Consider the following 24,435-nt stretch of genomic DNA (forward strand, 5'->3'; position numbering starts at 1 on the left):
TGGGGATGTGATCATTCACATTCCTGATCCATTGGGGTTATGGACTCACACATTACAACTGTAAGCCCAACTAAGCTTCCTTTCCTTACAGAGAAAAACAATCAAAGTTCTTTTTTAGGACTTGGGATGTAGTTCAGTAGTGGAGCAATAGCTTAGCACGCTCTAACTAGACATTTGTTCAATACCAAGCAATGAAAACATCCCTTTCTCAAAACATTTTAATGGTATTCTAGACTATAGTACATCTGCTTGTCATAGACTATGAACTAAAATGCAAAGGAAGGCTGTTTCTCATCTCTGCCTCATCCACATACCCAAGTAAGATCTTGGAACACAGAAAAAGCTCAAGAAATATTTTATTTTAAAGTAATCGTACTTAAAGTCAGTTTTGTCTTGTGGGGGATATTTGGCAAATGATGCTTTTGTTTTTAGGACAATGTCTTGCTACATAACCCTAGCCAGCTTGGAACTTGCTCTATATACCTATTGGCCTAAAACAATGATCCTCCTGTCTCTCACTCCAGAGTGCTAGGATTATAATTGTGCACTACCACATTCAGCAAACCTGAAAAGTTTTTTGATTATCACAAATTGAAGGATACATGCTATTGACAAACATGGGTGCTACTAAACATCTTAGATGCCCAAGATAACCCCCATTTACAAAAAGCAAAGAATCATACAGCCTAAAATATCAGTCATATAGGGGCTGAGAAACCTGTTCCAAGTAGTTGAATTAATAGTTTATGAAAGGATAGTGGAGAGATGGCTTAGCAGTTAAGAGCATTGGCTGCTCTTCCAGAGGACCCAGGTTCAGTTCCCAGCACCCACATGGCACAACTGTCCACAACTCCAGTTCTGGGAGATTTAACACCCTCACATACCTAGATATACATGCAGGCAAAACACCAATGCACATAAAATAGAAAATAACTTCTTTAAAACTGAAAAGTTTTCTCTTCCAGAAGTTTATATTTTCCTCTCATTCTATGTTCTTGGTGAATAAAATGTCCTAAACTCCACTCGTTTATCTGAGAAATTGTAGGAAAGGCAGATCATGAAAGAAACAAACAAGGTTTTTTAACTGTCTGGCTTGGACTAAGATACTAGCATATATTCATTCCTGTACCTGACAAAAATGTCTATGTCTTATCTATTAAAGAACTCAGGAAATCATCTAAGGCTATATTTCATGAGCATTAGGAATCAAATGCAGTCCTCCATAAAACCTGTCTTTTCTTTTGGTCTGGTAGCAGTTCTGTTTAACCCCAAAATATCAAGCAGGTAAACAGGCAGGGAGCTCTCCACTTGGAAGGCAGGGGCTCACTCTTCAGATCAGCAAGCTCCAACCCACAGACCAAGGTGGCCCCATTTTTTATACAACATATGAGCCAAAGCCAGTTTTAACATTTCAAATGCTTGATGACGGAATAAAAGAGTAATATCTTCAAGGGTGTGGGCGTGGTCCCATTGAAAGAGTGCTCACTTGACACCCAGGAAGTCCAGAGTTTGACCCTCAGCAACACATAAATCAGAAGTAGTAAGAAGAAAAAAAAGCAGGAAATTGAGAGGTCCCAGGCCATCCTGGGTGACCTGACAAGTTCAAGGGCAGCCTGGGATATATGAGACACTTTGCTGACTGAGCTGGCTTCCCAGATCCAGAAATAAAGTGCTATTGGAAGAATCACACCCATCTGTTTTCTATTCCCTACGGCTGCTTTCGCACATAGACAAAAACCTATGGCCTGCCTGCAAAGCCCGAAATATTTCCACCTTAGTCCCTTTGAGAACATGATTGTTGATCTAGTCAAGAGTTTAGCAAATTGTGTCTGTGTTTTGAAACACAGCAAGTTTAAATCCCCGACACCTGGCTCTGCTTGGGGACGTAGGCTTGGGGATGTACCTTCACTTGCATTGGAGTTTCCTCCTCTGTAACCTGAGATGACTTGGCAGAATAGTCTCCCACTCATAACTGGCCAGAGTGTATGGTGATTCTAGGCTTTCCAGTGACTCCCAGATGGCCATGAAATAAAAGTGCAGAACTCTTGTTGGAGCCAAAACCACTTAGCCAATGGGTCACAGACACAAAGCCAAAACTGGAAAGCCACTTTACCTACTCAGGACAGATTGGAGAAGTGGTGCTTGACCAGTCTCAAAAATACTCTTTTTTTGTCATTCTTCACTATCTAACTTTAGGTAAAAAGGAAATGGACAAAACTAGAGCAAATTTGGCAAAGGATGAAAGGCAGAGGCTGCCAACCCCCAACTTCAGGAGTTTGGGTTTGGGTTTGGTTTTTATTTGTTTTGTTCTGTCTCTTTTTTTTTTTTTTTTTTTTGGTTTGTTGTTGTGGTTGTAGTGCTATGGAATCTAGAACTTTCCTCGGGTCTGTGGAAATCACTCAGATACTTAACATCTTTCCTGTTGCTCCCATGCAAAGGAAAGTCTCCATGACCTTCTCTGTCTTCTCAATACTAATCCACAGTTCTTTATCCACAGCCCACGGGATTATTGGTTGCCAGCACTGGCACACCAGCCTGGGGTCTGTCACTACGGAACTAAGACGGCCTGCTGCTATGGCTGGAAAAGGAACAGCAAAGGAGTATGTGAAGGTAATTTTGTAAAAGTTTAGACCACCCTGCTGTTGGATCAGGATGGCTAGTTGTCAATCTATGATACCATTGTCAATGGATTTTCTCGACTGAGGACATGGATAACAACCAATATTCCACAGAGTTTTGGTCCTGGTGCAGTGTCCAGAGTGGTTGACACTGTCACATTAGATGGGAGTTATTTTCAGAGACTTTCTTGTTCATTCTTATTTCTGTTACTATTTGAAGAAGTATAACTGGAGTTGATCTGGTTTGAGTTTGATTTAATCTGTAGAAACCGAGGTGAACAAAACCAGGCCAAATAACTCCTGCTAATTATAGTTTTATCTGATGTCTACTGAAATACACATTTTAATTATTAGTCATAGTCTCTGTCTACAAAGTAGAATAGGTATCTTTATACCTCATAGATGTGCCACTTCCACTTTGAAATTCCTTAAGAGTAGTTTCTAATGGCAAGAAATACATACATGTAATTGAAAGGTGTTTTTCATTATTTTCTGCAGATTACAGACGAAGAAAACAGTTTTCCTTGGACACTTTCTCAGATTCTGTGTTAGGGGCTTACTGGGAGACCTCTTACAATTTCCAGAGGATTTGGGGGAGCTAAGATGTATTGTATTAATCCCTATGTGGTTTTCCAGTGACCCATATTCATGATAGAGAGCCATGAAACCTGGATTTCTCCAAGGCAGCTGGTGATTTTGTCCTGAATAGAGTTCATTACCTTGGAGTAGAAATCTGCTCTTACTGTCCCCAGCAGGTATCAAAGGCCTAATCCTGATCCTAAGTTCCTTGTCTGTTAAGCAGAGTAATGACATGCCCAAATGTTCCAGAAATTCATTAACATGCTATTTTAGAAGTTATTACCTCTTCATAGGCCTATCCCTGACCTAACCCTGCCCGTTCTAGCCAACCCCCAAATAGCTAGATTAATAGCTGCTTGTGTGGTGGAAGTCATTATTTTTCAGTAAGGTAGACATTGGTAATTTTCCCATGCCCCAGTTAGTATCCCCATAACTACCTACATCTAGGCAAACACCTTAGTTAAACTCACTGGGTCTGTCTTAGTCACTGTTCTATTCCTGTGAAGAGACACCATGACCCTGGCAACTCTTATTAAAAAGAAAGCATTTAATTGGGGCCGGCTTACGGTTTAAAAGGTTTAGTCCATTATCATCACAGTAGAGATCATGGCAACAAGCTCCACAGACAGATATAGTGCTGGAGAAGTAATTGAGAGATCTGCATCCAGGTCCGCAGGCAGTGGGAAGAGAGAGACACTGGACCAAGTTCGGGGTTTTGAAATCTCACAGCCTAACCTCAGTGACACACTTCCTCCAATATGGCCACACCTCCCAATTCTCAAGCAGTGCCACTCCTTAATTACTAAGAATCCTAATATATGAGCCTATGGGAGCCAGGCTTATTCAGATCACCACAGAATCTAAAAAGACAAACAATGTGAAAATAGAAGGAGGGCTTGTTGGGAAGAAAAGGGGTTTCAGATGGCCTGGGAGGGAGATAAGAGAAGGTATAGTGGGAGCTGAAAATGATCAAAATACATTGTACACATGCATAAATTTGTCAAAAAATACAAGCTTTTAAAAGATTTAGATTGACTGTATGCAGAGGAGGACAAAACTTGATGTCTGCAGTCCATGAAAAGACAGAAGACATGGATAGTGTTTCCACACATTCCCTGTTATCCAAAGCTTCCAACCATCAGAGTTTCCTCATAATAATATGACAAGAATGCTGAAAGATTTAAAAAATGACCATCATTGTCCATCCAGTTGCAGGAAGATAGAGCACCACTCTGAGACCTGTGCCAATTAAAAGGGCACCTACATGTACCTCAGTTGGTAGAATGCTTGCTAATCATGCAGCTGTCCTCCTAATTGGATGCCTTATGATCAAAGACATCAGATGCTAGAATGATGTGGGCGACCTTGGAGAAGGTGCGATGTTCACTAAGGCTCTTTTCTGGAATGTGGAAAGGGTGCTAACCCTCAGAAGGTACAGAGTGGAGGCACTCAAGCATTTCGTACTGCCTCGTGCGCGCGCGCGCACACACACACACACACACACACACACACACACACACACACACACACGCTTCATAAATTACCATTGATTCAGAAAGGACCAATGACTCTTGTCCCATTTCTGTCCTTCAAAGCTCCGGGTGATGAGAGCAATAAGTGTAGCTTTGTTCTTTACCTAGACACAGCATAAAACATTCTTCTTTGGAGGCAGTCAAGTGGAAAGGGGTAAAAGTCACTGGAGACACGTGACTTATAATTTCTTACAGTCTCACGAGCATCAACACTTGCCATAAAACTTGGTCAGACCTGACACGCCACTAGGGAGTAAATGGGGGTGAGCTTTGGCTTTTCTGCAACGGCTGTTCTTCAACTAGATGGGAGTGGTTTGGCCACAGTCTGTACATCCAATCGCAGTCTCAGGGATTTCTCAGAGTATATATCAGAGGCATGAAGGAATGTAAAGCAAAAGGTTAAAAGACCCAGTGGGAGACTGTAATAAAATGTTCAATATGCACATGCTGCGAGCTAAAGGTGTTTAGCAACCCTGTTGCTTTTGTTGAATATTTGGGTTTTAATTTGCAATATTTGCACATAGCTTTTAGATCTAAAAAATACATATCATAATTGATTGACGCTGTTTTTCCCCAGCGTTTCATGCAGCCCAGACTGGCCTTAACCTCTCTACATAACTGAAAACAATCCTGAACTCCTGATCCTTCTGCTGCTTAAATGCCACTGGCCACCATGCCCAGTTTATGTAGTCCTAGGGACCAAACCCAAGGCTTTGTGCATTCTAGGCAAGCACTCTCCTTACAAAGCTACATCCCTAGCCCTTGCATGTTCCTTCTTGTCAGTAAGGTCATAGGTTCCTAGAAGCACAAAATAACAAGAATAGCCAGTCCCCTCCTACTGGCTTTCTTCGTCCTAAACCAGAGTTCAGCCTGTACAGTAAGAAAAACACACCTCAACCTGCCCCAACAAGCAATACTAAACCCTGGCAGGGAGGTCCCAGTCCACACATGGCCTTCTCTTTCAACTACTATTCAGTTTTTGTTTCTCTCAGCGACCTGAACTCATGCCCACTGGACCCCTGCCCCCTAGCCTTTGCCCCTGCCCCTGTCTTAATCTTTTCTCAGCAGTGAAGTCTGATCAAGTCTGTATCATTAACCTCAAAATATATGCCACTCTGGTGACAAGGAATGAAGTGCTGTCTGGGGACAAATCCCTAATGAAAAACTGCACACAGTGGAAACTGGGGGCATGGGGGAGGGGGGAAATATGTGAGTTTAACTTGGAGCAAAGTATGCCTCAGCCTCTGGCTCTTTTAGACACAAACTAAATTTCCCTTTGCTGGATTGGCTGCTCTGGTCACAGATCCAAAGTCACTGTAAATTGAAAACATCTTTCTGAAGCTTCGACCTTAGAGCGAGGATATTACTCACTATTTCTCCCGTGTGCTATCTGGCATTCTTCTTGGCCTTTCCTATTTGGATCACACTGGAAATGAGCTTCCAGGGAGCAACCACAGGTCTCTAGGATTTAAAAAAAAATATCGAATATTTATTTTTCCAATGTCTGAACTTAAGGCTGCATCACCGGGCCCATGTTCATAAAAAAGGAGGCCGTGAACATTAAATTCCTTCTCTTTAGTTTTGAAAGTGGAAAATTTTTTTACTGGCAAAGCTTTTTTCCCCTCTCCTTACCTTCTTTGTTAGGACTTGTTCAGAACCAAAATGTTTCCCCCATTATAATTCCTATGTCTATTACTTTGCTTACTGTTGAAAAAAATATATATGTTCCAGACATGGTGGCACACACCTCTAATCCCAGCATTACAGAAGCAGGAGTAAGAAGACCATGAGCTCAAGATTAGCCGGGGCTACACAGAGAGAGCCTGTCCTAAAACTGAAACAAAACCAAGGGCTAGGAATGTGGCTCAGTACTAGACCATTTGACTAACATTCACAAGGTCCTGGGCTCCACACCTAGCACTGCAGTATATTTGCACACATAGCATGCATTTGTGTGTAGCACATACTTGCATGTGATGCATCTATTTTCTCATCGGTGGCATATTTATAACACTATACATAATGATTCAGGAGAAAAAATAAATTCTGAGGGATTGTCTGACGACACACACGTACACACACACACACACACACACACACACACACACACACACACACAAAACAAAACAAAACAAAACACTGTAATAGACAGGAGCTATCTCACTTGATTTGCTCATCTCCTTCCCATGAATCTGCATCAAACCTGCTATGATCTTCCAGCATTTTGTCCTTGCCCCCTATTCAGGTGCAACATGCTAGCTCCCTTGCTTTAGCCTACCATTTTGTTCACAGAAGAAAGATTTATTGAATGCCTACTTCATGCCATGCCTCAGGATACAAAAGTCAATAACAGAAGAACAAACCCCATATGGTATGCTTCTTTGATCACTGTCATCATGCTTCGAGTGCCCATCAGAGTGAGCTCTTCAAATTTAATGGAAGCAAACAACACTAACATGATCTTGATTTCAAAGAAATATAGTGCTTGGGGTGACAGCTCAGTTAGCAAAGTGCTTGCCACAAGGGCATGAAAAGCTAAATTTGATCCACAGAAACCATGTCAATAAATAAATAAATGAATAAATAAATAAATAAATAAATAAATAAATAAATAAATAAATAAATAAATAAATAAAAGTGAGCGAGCAAGCCAGGTATGCTTGTAACATGTAGTATGTTTGTAATCCTGGCCCCGAAGAGTCAGTCAGGTTGAATCCTTGAGACTCACTGACCAACCAGCCTAACTTTATCTATTATCTTTAAAGACCAGTGAGATATTCTGGGTCAGAAAACAAGATTGGGTGGGGGGCAGCAAGATAACTCATTGGGTAAAGGCCCTTGCAGTCAAGTCGGATGAACTGAGTTTGTTCCCCAGGACCCACAGAGTAGAAGAAGAGAACCAAATGCTGCAAGCTGTCTTCTGACCTCACATGTACGTCATGGCACATGCATTCCTTGACCCTGAATACAAATAAATACATTTTTTTAAACAAATTGGGGCTGGAGAGATGGCTCAGCGGTTAAGAGCACCGACTGTTCTTCCAGAGGTCCTGAGTTCAAATCCCAGCAACCACATGGTGGCTCACAACCATCTGTAATGAGATCTGATGCCCTCTTCTGGTGTGTCTGAAGGCAGCTACAGTGTACTCATATATAATAAATAAATTTAAAAAAAAAACAAATTGATGCCACCTGAAGAATGACACAAAAGGTTGTCCCCTGGCTTTCATATTAAAGTGCACACATGTAAATTCACACCCATACACATATAAACACTCACATATATACACCAAAAAGAAAGAAAAATAGAGAAATCCTTAAGAGATAAGAGAAGGCAAGTGACAGAAAGAAATGGAGGGACCTTGGAACTTGACAATGTTACACTGATAAGTCTTCCTCTTAAACGTTCTTCTTTAGTAATGCTTTGGGTTGACATGCAGAAGTAGTTGGCTGTGTAGTCCAAGGAGCTTTATGACACTGGAGGCATGATCATGCTAAGCAAATGAGTCCAATGCACTATCATTCATTGCTTTGTGGGTGAAAGAGCTGGTTTTGTTCACAAGGCAATCCATGCCCAGTTTTGGAAAAGATGAACACAGAGTAAAGAGGATATGTGGATTCTCGGTCCATTTCCAAAGAGTTCTCTGCCATATAGAAGGGCAATCAGCCTGTGCACCTTGTCAATATGTCAACTACACCATTAGGATCTCTTTTCCTTTTACAGCTGTGTGTGAGCCCAGATGCAAGTTTGGTGAGTGTGTGGGACCGAATAAATGTAGATGCTTTCCAGGATACACCGGGAAGACCTGCAGTCAAGGTCAGTACAACACCACCAGAACTCTGGGATTAACTCCATTTCAATGAGGTCAGGGAGAAAAGACAGTGCTGAGGGTTTCTTAGAAGTTGGTAGACAGATCTTGAACATGATTTCAGGATGAGAGTTTTCAGCCAATCCCTTCTTGTTAAATGGGAAACTTCTGCCATTTTTTTCAAATTACACAATCAAAGGACTTGCTTAAAATAACTATTGTTTTAGATTATCTAAATAATTTATACTATTTTTTGAAACGCAATGAATGAGAATATAAAAGTTAAAAAGGATGGACTAGTGATGTAAGTCACTTGGTAGAGTGTTTGTCCAGCATGCACAAAGCTGTGGCATGATAACACACACATGTAGCCCCAGCACTTGAGAGGTGGAGACAGGAGGATCAAAAAGTTCAAGGTCATCCTTGGCTACATGCTAATTTGTATACTAGCCTGGGATACAAGAAACCCAGTCTCAAATGGGGGAAGGGTCTCAAGGAGAGGCTCTGCCCTTAACTCTTATCAGAACCATAGTTAACAATTTGCTGTAGATCAGTGAGTGGTTCTCAACCTGTGAGCAGAGACCCCTTTGGGATGTTGAATAACCCTTTCATGGGTTACATAATGATTCACAACAATGGCAAAATTACAGTTATGAAGTAGAAACAAAATTTTATAATTGGACATCACCATAACATGAGGAACTAGATTAAGGGTTGCAGCATTAGGAAGGTTGAGAACCACTGATCTAGATTTCAGAGCCCGTTTCAATGAACCTACAAGCATCAGTATTTCTCATGGGTATCCTTACCTGTCAGTATGCACAGAGCTCATACTCCTTAAGGCCATATTGTGAAGATATTTATCTTTTGAAACTGATGTTATTCTACCATCACCATTCCTATTGTCTCCAATCCCTTGCCACTGCAAACAATGCTAAATCAAATATCCTTGTCATAACCACTCAACAACCATTTCTTCTGGAGAGATTTGGGCTGAGATAAATATCTAAAAATGGAATCATTGAATAATGCGCAGTCTTTTTACTTTCCATATACATTTCTGGAAGGATTTAACTTTGTTTTTGGTCTTACTGTGGGGTGTAGCTGTCCTAGATGTCACTCTGTAAAACAGGATGGCCTTGAACTCACAGATATCTGCCTGCTTCTGCCTCCTGGGTGCTGGTATTCAATGTTTGTGACACCACAGTGGTCTGTTTTGTTTTGAAACAATCTCATATGCCCTGGATTTGCTATGTAGTCCAAGATGAACCTTGGAATTCTAATCTTCCTGCCACCACCCTTTGATTATATGTATTGGCTACCACACCCAATGTGTATGGTGTTACAGGTGGAATCCAGGACTCTGAACATGCCAGGAAAGCACTTTACCAACTGAGCTACGTCTCCAGTCCAACAACAGATATACTTCAAAGGACAATTTACGGTGTTTGTCATTGGCTAGTTATCTGATGACAATTAAGGATTTAGTTAACATCTAGAACACTGGCTAGAGATGGTGGCACAAGAATATATTCCCAGCACATGGGAGGTAGAGGCAAAAAGATCAAGATTTGAGGCCAATCTTTATTATGTGCTAAAGTACAGCCTGGGTTATCTGAGACTCTTTCTCGAACAAAACTCTGTTCTCAGGGAGAGAGTTGTCAGCTAAACTCTAACATCCATTTATATTTACCTTTCAGTTAAGTGATAAATGTATAGCCTATTTATATAGTAATACTGTATGGGATGTGTACATGCTAAAACATACTAGTTACATTCCTAAAATTCAACCTGAACTAGGAATCTCTTACTTTTAGTTGCCAGACTTGGGAGCCATCCCCATGAGTCATCGGGCACTATAGAAAGACATTTGGAGGAAGTGATGATGACATCTACTGGCTAAATACCTGCCTTGGGCTTTCTACTGTAGTGAAGAAACACCAGAGAAACTCTTATAAAGGAAAATACTTTTTTGATGACTTTTAGTTGAAAATCGATTTTATTCGATATTAGAATGGCTACTCCAGCTTGCTTCTTCTGACCATTTGCTTGGAAAGTTGTTTTCCAGCCTTTCACTATGAGGTAGTGTCTGTCTTTGTCTCTGAGGTGTGTTTCCTGTAGGCAGCAGAAGGCAGGGTCCTCATTTTAAGTGATGCTGGCTTATAGTCCATTATCATCAAGGTGGGAAACATGCCGGCATGCAGGCAGACACAGTGCTGGTGAGGTAGCTGAGAGTTCTACATCCATCTCGGCAGGCAGCAGGGAGAGAGAGAGAGAGTCACTGGGCCTAGTTTGAGCATTTGAAACTCCAAAGCTCACCCCCAGGGACACACTTCCTCCAACAAGGCCACAACTTCTCCAACAAAGACACACCTCCTAATAGTGCCACTTCCTAATGACCAAGCATTCAAATATATGAGCCTATGGGGGCCATTCTTATTTAAACTACTATAACACCTTACAGTGCCCAGAAGTGCCCTGTACCAACAAAAATAGCTCAATCCAAGTGGCAATATATGTTGGTGCAGAGAGACTGTGGAAATTATAGTAAACAAAAAATACCTCAAATGCTGGAACTGGAGATCAGTTGAGTATTTGCCTAGCATGCACAACACCCTGGGTTTGATCCCTAATATGAAATAAACAGGACATGCTGTCAAATTCCTGCACTCCTAAGTCTTGGACAGTAGAAGGAGTATTGAGGATTCATCCTTGACTTCATAGCACATTCCTGGGACACAAGAAATCCTGTCTCAAAACTAACAAACACACAAACACTTTGGGAGGGAAAGGGCCACCTTTATCTTGACTAGATGTTTGAAGTAGGGTGATTTTGTCATTTGTGGGATGTCTGGCAGTGTCTAGACCCAGTTTGAGTTGTCACAGTTAAGGGAGAGGTGGCTACTGGCATCTATTAAACAAATCCCATCCCTTCTCCTAAACATTCCACAATCCAGACCAACCCTTACACGGAGGAATGATGTGGACTCAAATGTCAAGAGAGGTTGAGCAACCCTCTCATGAAGAAAGCCACACTAATTAAGAAAGTGCCCTTAGGAAGCCCTGGGTCCTGCTAAGACTGAACCCCCAGTGAACTAGACTGTTGGGGGGAGGGCGGCCATGGGGGGAGGGTTGGGAGGGGAACACCCATAAGGAAGGGGAGGGGGGAGGGGGATGTTTGCCCGGAAACCGGGAAAGGGAATAACACTCGAAATGTATATAAGAAATACTCAAGTTAATAAAAAAAAAAAAGAAAAAAAAGAAATTCAATTAAATATATTAAAATAAAAAAAAAAGAAAGAAAGTGCCCTTAGATCTACAATAAGGTTGAGCACTACCAACCAATCACGTTTAACTTCTCTCATGAGAAATTTCCAGGGACACAGAGTGATGACTCAGCAGTTAAAAGGTTTGATCCTAGCACCCATACACAAAACGATGTGGGCATGGTGATAAAGAACTGTGATGAGGAACTCACTGGCTACCAAGTCTAGCCTCATAACTGAGCCCTCTCTTCCTGTCTCCAAAAACCTAGGGAAGATACCTGGCCTCCTTATTCATACTCATGCGCACAGGCCCATACAAACATGCACTCCAAGCAAACACTGAGAACCACAGGTTCATCAGTGAGATTTCTCGTTAGAACTTTCAGGCCAGTGCTTCCTTTTCTGCAGATCCTTTCTGGGGCCCTTTGAACTAGGGGGCCTAGTTCTCAAATTCCAGGAAGACATTAATATTAAGAGAGTTGGCTCAAGTTTGGAGGTTGTCTCTCTTCCCCCTGCAGCCTGCCTGCCCCATGGCAGCCTGATCAAAGACGAATTATGGCAATGGGCCTGAGGTAATGTGTTTCCCAAAAATCCTCTTAAGACATGACTGAGTCACCTCTGGCTTAAAACCCTGGGTTTTCCATTATGTCCAGTCACCATATTTCAGTTCCCCCCTTTAAAAAAGCATGGGAGTCAGGGTCAGTGAGATGGTATATGTGAGGCGCACGAGCGCACACACACACACACACACACACACACACACACACACACACACGTTCCTGCAAAATAATAAATTAGTACATGTTTAAAAAAATAAGGTGGTTGAAGTGTGTGAGAGAGAGATGAGAGGGTTGAAGGAACAGACAACAGAGAAGGAAGCTTGAGGTATTAAAAACAATGTGCATATACACAGAACCTTTCAAACGCAGGAACAGCTACTGTTTTACTTTGGGGGGGCACACTCTGCTGCTGCTATTCAGAATGTCTTCTCTTCTGTGGAATTTGGTGCCTTCCTCCTTTCTATATCTTCCTTGGGAGAACTTAAACCATGAGTCCTCCTCCACAATCATATTTACAAACACAATTCAGTCTTTTTTTTTTTAAGATTTTATTTTATTGTATATGAGTACACTGTAGCTGCCTTCAGACACACCAGAAGAGGGCATCAGATCTTATTACAGATGGTTGTGAGCCACCATGTGGTTGCTGGGATTTGAACTCAGGACCTCAGGAAGAGCAGTCCGTGCTCTTAACCACTGAGCCACCTCTCCAGCCCCACAATTCAGTCTTTTTATCTCACTATCTTTTAACATTTTTTTCTCCTGTATCTCTTTTCTGTTTTGAAACAGGGTCTCATGTATCTCAGGCTAAGGATGACCTTAATTTCCTTATTTACCCCTGCATCCACCTCCTGAGTGCTAAGATTACAGCCTTGCACCATCATGCCTGGGTTTTGTGGCACGAGGTATTGATCTCAGGGCTTTATGCATACTAAGTAAGCACACGTCCAGTTGATCCATACCCTGCAGACCACAACCTTTATCATTTTCTAATTTAAAAAAAATTATTTATTCTTACTCTTTAATTTTTTACCGAAATATACTACGAAGCACAGAACGAAAGAAGAAAAACACCCTTGAACATGCCAATTAACCACAACCATGGCTAGCACTGAGAACTTTTCAGCCTAGGTTTTTATTCCTTACACATTTCTGTTCTGTTGCTTGTTGATTTAGGATTGATCAGTACACATAGCCTTGTAATCACCGCGTGAACACCTGCACATGGAATTAAATATGCTGCAACCAGCTGCCTGTTGAGCTTTTCTCTAGAGTGGTATGAGCTAGGATAATGGGCGTCGGCCTGGGGCCACCCCAAATCACAACAGTACTACTGCCATGAGCTGTTTGGGAAGTAGTAAAGGCAGGAATACCCAAACTGTATGTTTCTAACTCTTTATTAAAGTAGCATCACATATAAATGTATGCGTATTTAAAATGTGTAACTTGGGCCAGTGAGATGGCTCAGCAGACAAAAGTACTTACTGCACAAGCCTACCAGTCTGAGTTTGAGCCCTGGGATGCACATTGAAAAAATACTTGAAAGTTGTCCTCCACACAAACCATTGCACCTATACTCTTCCACATATCACACACACGCACACTACTCACTAAAAGTAGTAATGCAATATTTTAATAATTATACAACTGGATAAATTGCCACAAAGCTTTTCTAATCAGAGCCCAGATGAGAAAAGGAGAATCTCAACAGTCCCTGCCTCCCACCTATTTAAGCATTTCTTCCCTCAGCTAGGAAAGCATTGCCATGAATGGTGGGTGGCATATGCCTGTGCTCCTTAGAGAGAATAAAGCATAAGGGCTGCCTCAAGTTCAGAGCCACCATGGGCTGCCATGTGAGGATGGATGGATGGATGGATGGATGGATGGATGGATGGATGGATGGATGGATGGATAGGAGAGAAAAGCATATCTTGACTTCATCTATCACAGTATGTGTGCAATGGATATATTCATCTTATTCTACTCAGTACCTATTTGTGAGAATCATCCTTTGTTGCCTATAGTTGTCATTTTTTCTATTTAACTGCTGTACAATAATATACTCATCACTTACCTACCCATCCTGCTGTGGTGTGTTTGAATCACTCCAACTAATATATGTACTATTATGATCCCTTTAGTATACAGGGTGGTTGCGTGAGTGTGTGTGTGTGTGTGTGTGTGTGTGTGTGTGTGTGTGTGTGTGCCTGTGTGTGTGTGCCTCTTTGTGAGTGTGTGCCTGTGTGTGTGTGCCTCTTTGTGAGTGTGTGCCTGTGTGTGTGTGCCTCTTTGTGTGTGTATGTACGCACACACACACGAAAAGTACCTGTAGTAATACCAATGGTCCTATTTGCTCCACATCCTTGACAATCTTTCCAAGTGGAAAGATCAAAAGAAAGGAAGTGGTTCAACAAAGGTGACTCTGTGTCCTTCCCCACATTGGCATCTAGTCTCTCCCCCATGGGTATTTTTGGACTCAGTTAACATTTCTCTCTTTTCTTCCTGGATCTGCAGACGTGAATGAGTGTGCATTCAAACCCCGGCCATGCCAGCACAGATGTGTGAATACACACGGTAGCTACAAATGCTTTTGCCTCAGCGGCCACATGCTTCTACCAGACGCCACATGTTCAAGTAAGTTTCAGCAGTTACTCAATGCTGAAGGCTTGCCTTTTGGTATTTGATGCATGGGGAAAGACTTACTTGAGTAACTTTTAAAAACATAGCAAGCTGAGCAATGATGGTGCGTGCCTTTCATCCCAGTACTCAGGAAGCAGAGGCAGGACGGGCTCTGTGAGTTCAAAGCTAGTCTGGTCTACAAGGCTAGTTCCAGGACAAGTAGGGATACAAAAAGAAATTCTGTTTCAAAAAACAAACAAACAAACAATATAAAGAATAAAAATAAAAATTTAAAAACATATATTGTATTATCCTGTTGTGGTGATGCATGCCTTTAATCCTAGCATTCCGGTGGTAGAAGCAAGTGGAGCTCTGTGAGTTTGAGGCCAGTCTCATCTCCATATTGAGTTCTAGGCCAGACAGAACTACATAGTGAAATCATTTCTCAAACAAACAAATGAACAAAAAACCCATATCTAAGTATAACAGTGAATAGTCCGCTTTGAGTTCCCTCTCTGCTTCTAGGCACCTGCCAGAGTTCTCCGGACTCATGAAAGAAAGACACACACAGACATCAGCTTAATTTTTAATATGCCTAACTAGTTTAATGATAGGGCACTACTTAAGCTCCCTGCGCTAACACACACTCCCCTCTAGTATTTCTGAGTTAACATTTTCTTTTTTTTTATTTATTTTTTTTTATTTATTTATTATATATAAGTACACTGTAGCTGTCTTCAGACACACCAGAATAGGGCATCGGATCTCATTATAGATGGTTGTGAACCACCATATGGTTGCTGGGATTTGAACTCAGGACCTCTGGAAGAGCAGACAGTGCTCTTAACCACTGAGCCATCTCTCCAGCCCCTGAGTTAACATTTTCTAAATCTATTTTTTTAATCTTTGCTTCCCTAGACCCAAGCTGGGAAGTGACCCCTGAGGCCACTTCCTGGGATTCTTAATTCAGCGGGCAGCGGGCGGGCCTTTGATTCTGATCTCTCTGCTCTCCCCACCCTCACCCCACAGCCAGTCATGGTGATTCTCCTCTCTCTCTTCCCCTGGGTCCCTTGCCCACTCAACTCAAAATTCCTGCCTCTGTCTCCCTGCCCAGCCATTGGCTGTACATCAATTCTTTATTCCCAATCAAAGTCACCTGGGGTCAGGGACCCTCAGCGTTTGGAAGCTTGGCTTTTGGGAGTCAAATTAAGACAAAGCATTAGAACCAATTCCCCACATCTAGGGTTAAGGATTTGGCTCAGTTGGTAGACTGCTTGCCTAGCATAAAAAAATTTGCTGGGTTTGAGCTCCAGAACAACACATAAGCACGGCATGGTAATACATGCCGTAATGCCAGCATTCAGGGGGATAAGAAGTGATTTCAAAGTCAAACTGAGTTATAAATCAAGTTGGAATTCAACATGGGGATAAATGAGACTCTGCCTCAAAAAAAAATTAACATCACCATAAGTTAAAACATCTTTGGGCACTTTTTAAAATTATGGTAAGATGTACATAACATAAAATTTACCATTTTAGCCACTTTAAAGTGAGCAAACCTGTTACCTTCACAGCATTCAACAACCACCGCCATCAAACGTGATGGCCTGAGATTGATGCCTGGAACCCACAAGATTCCTGGCTCCCATTTGTAATTTCCAGCACTCTTACTTCAAGGTGGGAGGTAGAGCCAAGTGAAAGTTGTCCTCTGATCTCCACGTGTGTGCTGTGGCACCCATGTAACCATACATTCACACACATGTGTTCATATGCTCTCCTTCCCCTTCTCATTCACTACACACACACACACACACACACACACACACACACACAATTTAAAACATACTAAAAAGAAAAAACAACTTAAGCAGTAACAGCAACTCCCTGTTTCCCTCAATAGGTACAAATCTGCTTTTCTGCCTGCCTCTATGGATTTGTTTTTTCTAGACATTCACTTCATAAATGGGGAGACCGGAACTCCCTGGGGAGAATCCATTACATATCTCTACTTATATATGTGGAGACGAGTTGAATTTTCTCATGAAACTAGGCATGGCGATTAAAGGAGGTGATAAATTTCTACACCATCCCGGGGACATCAATCCTTCCTACTAGCTACCTTTCTCACGCCCCCTTGCCCCAGTCCCAGAGATTAGTGTGTCTTGTTGGAAATGCATTCTGACTCACATTCCTGAAAAGAAAAGCCCTTCTGTGATAATGAACCCCATGTCCTGAGGGAGAATGAGAATCTCCATCCATTCATTTCTTGAGAGAAGAGGCTTTTTAAGTTTTATATTTCAGCTTAAAGGCAAACCCACCTTCTCTGCCTGCCTTCCCCTCCCCTCCTCTCTTGCCATCTCATCTTCTGCCCCCCAGCCCCCAGAAAGCACTATTGTGCAGACCCCCAGCCCACCCCAGGTTTTGGAAAGTAATGTGTAGTATCCCCTACCCAGTTCCTCTTTGTCCTAGGCCTAAAGCACCATTTACTCAGATCTGCCCTTAGCAAAAAAAAAAAGGAAAAAAAACCACCCTAAGAGATAACACACACACATTTGCAGTGTCTTTCTTCAAATATCCTTTCATATAAATTAAGGAGAAGCCCACACAAAACAATCCGATGGCTTATTGAGTTCTTGTACAGCACCCTTGCGATTAGCAGCAACTAGCGCTTGGCCAGGACTTCCTTATCTTGTGCATCCCCAATGAGGTGTTTTCCAGTGATCTCTTCACACTTTTTAAAAACATAGATGCTGATGGATGATTCTGAAAACATTACAGGAGAGCTCATTCCATGCCAAAAGAGATAATGTTCCCCAAGTGGCAAGATACTTCATCTTCATGATTAAGTTTCCAAGAAGATGGCTACAGAGAAAAGAAGTGACTAGTATAACCATCAGTAGGTGTTTGTTTCCTTGCCTTAGGTCTCCATCCCTGCATGCTCCTCCTTTACCTCTGGGGATTATCTGTGCCTCCACATTTAAAGCTTTCCTGGGTACTGATCTGTTTTCCTCCTAGCCCATTTCATTGTCTTTGGTCCCTCTGGGTGACTAGCATTTTACTGAGGAGGGTAAATAGAGTTATTTACCAAAATCGTGCCTTTGATCACTCATCTTGGAATATAAGCGGTATTAAGAGGGCTAGGAGATGAATCAGTAGGTAAAAAAACATTTGTCCTGTCAGTATGAGGACCTGAGTTCCAATCTCCAGAACCCTTGTAAAAAACAAAACACATAGCACAAGGGTCTGGAATCCCAACAACGCTTTAGGAAGACGTGGAGCAGAAGTAGAAGAGTCCCTGTTTCCAGGCCAGCTAGGCTGAAGGACACCGTGGAAGTAGAGACCTGTAGTGTGGCACTAGGGGTTGAACCCTATGCCTCATGCATGCCAGGCAAGCTAGGCACTCGAACATGTGACCTCCATCCACAGTCCCTCTTGTAGACTTATCTTTATTTTTCCCTTTAGCCACACAGAGACATGTAGCCAGTCTTTGCTGCAAGGGAAGCCAGACAAATATCTGGATTGTCAGATACACATTTTCACAATGGTGAATATGGGGGCCAGAAGAGCTCTTGCAGAACCCAGGACCTACCTGTAGTGATGTGGTAAATACAGGTTGGTCCTGGATTCTGCAAGAGCTTTTCTGGCCCTCATTTTCACCAAGTTTTGTGACTTGAATGATGATCAATGAGTCTCCACAAGATCTCTAGAGTTCTTTTACGCTAACCGTTCACATTGATAATCTACATCAGCAGTTACTTTCCATCCTCTAGACACTGGCCAAGTGACATATTAATCCGAGTGCATATAAAAGGTGAGAGAAGGGCTGAGGATGGAGGTCAGTTGGTTTCATGCTCACCTAGCTTATACAGACCCTGGGTTCGAGCCTCGGTGTTGTGTAAACCAGGTGTGGTGTCACATGACTGTGCCTCTCAGAATTTTGGAAATGAAGAATCAGAAGTTTCAAGGCCATATAGTAAATTCAAGGCCAAGCTGAGATACATGAAACAATGTCTCAATTTAAAAGATTGGGTTGGGGGGATGGGGTTCAGTCAGAGCTGTATGTTTTGCCTAGAGATAGTCAAATGCAGTGTGTTGGCCAACAAAACAGACCATGCGTGAGTGAGGTGATTCCCAGAGGCCAGCAGGACAATGCTCCTGCCAGATTCCTTGTGGCTTTCCATTTGGGACTCAGACCATGAAGCCTGACCTGAGACGTATTGCATTTCACACCAGAGAATTGGGAGAATTTCTTAGTTAATCTTTGACTGTTTTTCTATTTTTGCAGACTCCAGGACATGTGCCAGAATAAACTGCCAGTACAGTTGTGAAGACACAGCAGAAGGGCCACGATGTGTGTGTCCATCCTCTGGCCTCCGCCTGGGTCCAAATGGAAGAGTGTGCCTAGGTAAAACAGACAGTGTCACCTCCATTCCTCTCCATCCCTCTCCCATTCACCCTTTGTTCCCCTCTCTCCTTTCTCCACTGAACTCCACGTTCATTCATCACTAGGCTTGTGTTGACTAGATACAGTGAACGCTTCAAAGTACTGGTCTCTGTCTGTGACGTATCTTCAGTCATTTGTGCTCTCTAAATACTTTGGGATATAAAGGAAAACCAGTCTTCTAGTAGTCTATACTGCTGAGTGCCAGAATGAATACAGCATAAAGGTTCTTTTTATTTACTGTATTGCCACTGCATATCTGACTTCAATTACCATTCTACTGACACTACACCATTTATTTAATCTTACGAGCCATTGGGATTTGTTTCAAGTCCTTGCTATCATTTTCCTGGAAAACATGTGTTTACTTTTTGTTCTCAGTATTAATTTAGTGAAAATAGTATATGCTTCCTGTGAAGTTTAGGCAGTGTTTAAAATGCTTTTTCGTATTCTCTTTAAAAACCTGCTCTAGAGGATGGGACTAGAGCTTAGTGAGAGAGTGTTTGCCTAGAATTCACAAACCCTTGAGCTCAATCCCCACCACTGAACAAACCAGGTATGGTAGAGTATACCTGTAACCATGGTATTCAGCAGATGAAAGCAGAGAGACCAGAGGTTATCAGGGAGGTCAGAGGTCATCCTCAGCAAGTTCAAGACTAGTCTGGATTACCTTAGACTCTGTCTCAAAAAAAAAAAGTCTTTATAAAAACTATCCAGCACACAGTAGGCAGGGTCAAGCAGACTTCTGTGAGTTCAAGGCCAGCTTGGTCTACATAGTGAGTTCCAAGTCAGCCAGAAATACACGACGACATAGTGTCTCAGAAAAGTAAAAAATATAATTTCATTGTTATTTCTGGCTAGACTAAATGGACAGATTAAATCAGTATCAATTAAATATATAAACCATTCATTTATAGCTGTAAATTTAGTAAAAGTTGTGGCCTAAAGCTTTAATTTCCTTGCTTTCCCTTGTTTTATTGGACATCTTACCTTGTGAGTTCACAGAAATGGAGCACATAGTTGGTTCAATAAATGATCCCAGGAAACACTGGTTGAGCACTTAGGAAATATCTCAGGGAAAGGCAAGTACCAGCACTGAGTGAATTCAGTGAGCAGATTCAGTGCGCTCAGTCCCTCTGGGAGACCAACTGTATTTGTTACTTTTCTCATTGTTTTGACCCAGATACTTGACAAGAAGGACATTAAGGGAGGAAGGTTATATTTTGACTTATAATTTGAGAGGATATGGAGAATACCGTAGTGGAAGATTCGTTGTAGCAGGAGTGGGAGGTGAGGCAGCACCCACATTTAGAAAGCAGAGAAATAGACTTCAAGTCCTGTCCCCAGTCACTCCCTTCTTTCCCTTAGGCCCCCTCTCCTAAAAGCCCCACGGTCTTTCCAAATGTCACCAGAGACCAAGTATTCCAATGCATGAGCCTACAGAGAACACTTCACATTCAAACCAGAACTCTGGGAAGAGCTGCCTCTTGGATTTCCCTCTCAGGCAAGGATTTTGGCTTACCTCTCCACCAAATCCTGCTGATCCCTTATGAGATGCTGTTCGAGGGTGAGTCCTCACAGTAGGACGCTGGAATGTGTCTAGCAGACAGCCATGGGCAGCTATGGAACCTTTGGGGGCCGAGCAGCACAGCTCCCTTGGTGGCTGACCCCCATTCCATCCATTTTTGCATTTTGGTTACTTTTATGAGTTTGAACTATGTTCAGTCATCTAACTGTATATATTCCTAACAAGCATATTGCACCAAATACATGTAACATTTAAATCAAGTGAATGCATAGTCTCAATAAGGGAGAGCCAATGAGACCGGAATCTTGAAAACAGCTCATTTTCTTTGATTTAAAAACATAAGCATGATGTAACAATACCTCTTCAATGTACTAGAAATATTTTTCCGTCAGGATGCTGCATGTTCATTTATCTTAAATGGATATAGCTTGATGAATTTTTTATGTAAAGTAAGCTCGGCTGTATAGGCCAAGGAAGTACTTTTTAAAAAATACACATGTATATTCAACTCTGTTTTCTTTTGTTGTTTTTTTGTTTGTTTTGTCTTGTTTTGCTTTGTTGTTGTTGTTGTTTGGTTTTCAAGACAGGGTTTCTCTGTGTAACAGCCCTGGCTGTCTGTCCTGGAACTCTCTCTATAAACCAGGCTGGCCTGGAACTCGCCTATATCTGCCTGGCTCTGCCTCCTGAATGCTGGATTAATTGTGCTCAATTCAATACTTACTTGGTATTTTAAGAGTGCAGCAGGAAAGTTCAGTCAGTGAAGTACTCACCATACATACATGTGTCCCCAATGTGTCCCCAGATTGATCCCTAGCATTCACTCGTGGGGTGGGGGAGGGGAGAGGAGGGGGTTGTGAAATGAAAATAATAAGCCAGCATCAACTTGCATGCTTAACCAAAGGTCCAACATACTTGATACCTGGAAGTTAGAGCAAATTGCTCAGCCTAGCTGTCAGCTGCCCCACCCCCACCCCGTGTGACATCACTCACTCGGGAGAAAAGTAACATGCCTATATAATTGGTTTAAGCTTCATTGTTACACAATTATACTTACCAGTCAATCTTACCGGAAGGAGCTGTTTAATGCTTTTACAAAATGCAAATCTTAAATGTTCGTGTCTTTGGGTTGCTCGGAATATGGCTGACCTCACTTTCAAAAATTGTATGTTATACAATATAATTAGTTACTTGGGAAAATAGTCACTATCACATACGTAAAGCATAGGTACCACATGCTAGACACACACTCGGCCCTTGAAGAGCTGGGGCCTGACACACGAGCAGATATAGACTAGAGATATAATTCAGTTGACAGAGCGCATACCTAGCAAACATGCAACCCTGTGTTCCATCCCCAGCACCACATAAACAAGGCACGGTGGTCTGTAATCCCAGCACTAGGAACATGGAGGCAGGAGGATGAGGAGTGAAAGGTCATCGTTGGCTACATAGTGAGTCTGAGGCCAACCTAGGATATGTGTGTGTGTGTGTGTGTGTGTGTGTGTGTGTGTGAGAGAGAGAGAGAGAGAGAGAGAGAGAGAGAGAGAGAGAGAGAACACAAATAATGTCATTATAGTAGCCAAGTAACATCTCCAAAAGCTGGACATAGTTTGTATGAACCTATAAGCTAAAGAGCTGGGCATGTGCCTGGTGAAGATCTAAAATACTTCTTGAAGTCTTGACTTTGACAGCAGACACTTGGTTTCCTAGGCAAAAAGACTGAGCATTGCTTGAGCATTGTGTGCTGGGGGTTGAGGTGGGTACCTGTGCATGTACATGTGTTGGAGTCCTCTTCCTGCAACCTCTGAGAGCTTCTACGCCTCTATTCCAGATATCGATGAATGTGCTTCTAGCAAAGCAGTCTGTCCTTCCAATAGAAGATGTGTGAACACATTTGGAAGCTACTACTGCAAATGTCACATTGGTTTTGAACTGAAATATATCAGTCGCCGATATGATTGTGTAGGTAAGATCCAGTGGTTTTTCCTCCCTTGCGTCCAAGCCTGCAGGCTTTCTCTACAGCCATTTTTATATTCATTCAATCTACTATACTGACCAGCTGGACAACACACACACACACACACACACACACACACATATACACACATAAAGAAAAACAAACAAAATACCCACTGATATGTGTCTGGCATTTAGGTATCTCCAGTGAGATTAATTTTGAAGCCAGGTCTATAGTAATGGAACAAATGAATATAATGCTATCATGGCGGCAAATATCTTGAGCAATTTCTATGAGGGTTTTTAACAATGTGTTAAGTTTTTATTTAGTTTATATGACTTGTTCTATCTCCAACTAAACACCTATGAATGGAAGCAATAAAGAAGTATTTACATTTGCTACAAGATTAAGAAGATCTCAGTGGTCTGTTCCTAACGTCTTTCATTGGATTGGCTTTATTAAAATGTGTGAAGGAGACTGGAGAGGTGGTTCAGTACTTACAATCACAAGGACCTAAATTTGGATCTAAGCACCCAAATACCAAGCAAAGTATCCCAGAAAACACCAGAAGCTCCAGCTCTAGAGAGGAGGAACAGGTGGATCACTGGGGATCTGCTAGCTTCTGGCATACCTAGGAACACAGGAGCCCCCGGGAGAGAGACTTTGCCTCAAAATGAATAGGCAGAGACTCATAAAAGAGGATACTTTTCTTGCCTCTGCTGTAGACATAGGCACACACATCTGTGTGCACGTGTATTCAAATGCACACACATGTGCAGGCATACAACAATTTTTTAAAGGAAAATTATATGAAGGGGCTCATGTTCTTTCTTCTTTTAGCCATTTTGTAGTTCAAGCATTAAATAACATCACTCTGTGCTAACACTGTTATTACTCAGCTATTAGTCTCATATTAAAACATTTTCATCTCTTAGTGAAGAGATTCCAGACCTCAAAGAGCTTGTGAAGTCAGATATACATGTCCATTGCCCTTGATATACTGCCCTACAGTGAAGAGAAATTTGGGCTGCCTCTAGCTCTCTATTCACTCATATAACTTTGGTGGTAAAGGAATTCACATGACACGGAAAGCTAACTGTTGGAGAAAATATCATTCTCTCAATTCTGTACTTGGGCTTCTTAGGACATGTCTTGTATCACCGTGCTGGTTTGTGAACCATCTTGGGAGACCACCACAGCTAGTCCCTCAAATCTTCTTAGAAATGAAAACTACCCTAAGCAGGCAAGTAAAATCCATGTTTGGCATAAGCTTAGAGCCCATCCTAGCCTGTCAATTCAGCCAGCTATGCAATCCATGACAGCAGTGCAATGTTGCCCAATTCCTTGACACTACAAGGATGCTACCCTCCACAACACATTGGGAATGCACACAGCTTCCCAAGAAGCAAATATCTGATGTACTAACAGCAGTTAATATTAGCATCAGAGCGCCTTTTGTGACTGAGTTCAAAACAATACACTGGTTTCTGTGCTTGTATCTACAAAAGCATAGACAGGGCAGAGGG

At 42.0% G+C, this 24,435-nt stretch overlaps 1 protein-coding gene across 3 annotated transcripts in view; it reads left to right on the forward strand.

Annotated features, from left to right (window-relative positions):
* The window catches only part of Egfl6 (EGF-like-domain, multiple 6), a 57,948-nt gene that overhangs the window by 12,333 nt on the left and 21,180 nt on the right, over positions 1-24,435 (forward strand). For all 3 annotated transcript variants that reach the window (XM_039099835.2, XM_039099836.2, NM_001108254.1), the window contains exons 2-6: positions 2,498-2,610; positions 8,454-8,546; positions 14,879-14,998; positions 19,269-19,388; positions 22,784-22,918. In XM_039099835.2, the coding sequence (XP_038955763.1) occupies positions 2,498-2,610; positions 8,454-8,546; positions 14,879-14,998; positions 19,269-19,388; positions 22,784-22,918 (581 nt within the window). The remainder of the gene's footprint in view (positions 1-2,497; positions 2,611-8,453; positions 8,547-14,878; positions 14,999-19,268; positions 19,389-22,783; positions 22,919-24,435) is intronic.

Source organism: Rattus norvegicus, chromosome X (assembly GCF_036323735.1).
Source record: "Rattus norvegicus strain BN/NHsdMcwi chromosome X, GRCr8, whole genome shotgun sequence".
Classification (NCBI taxonomy): domain Eukaryota; kingdom Metazoa; phylum Chordata; class Mammalia; order Rodentia; family Muridae; genus Rattus; species Rattus norvegicus.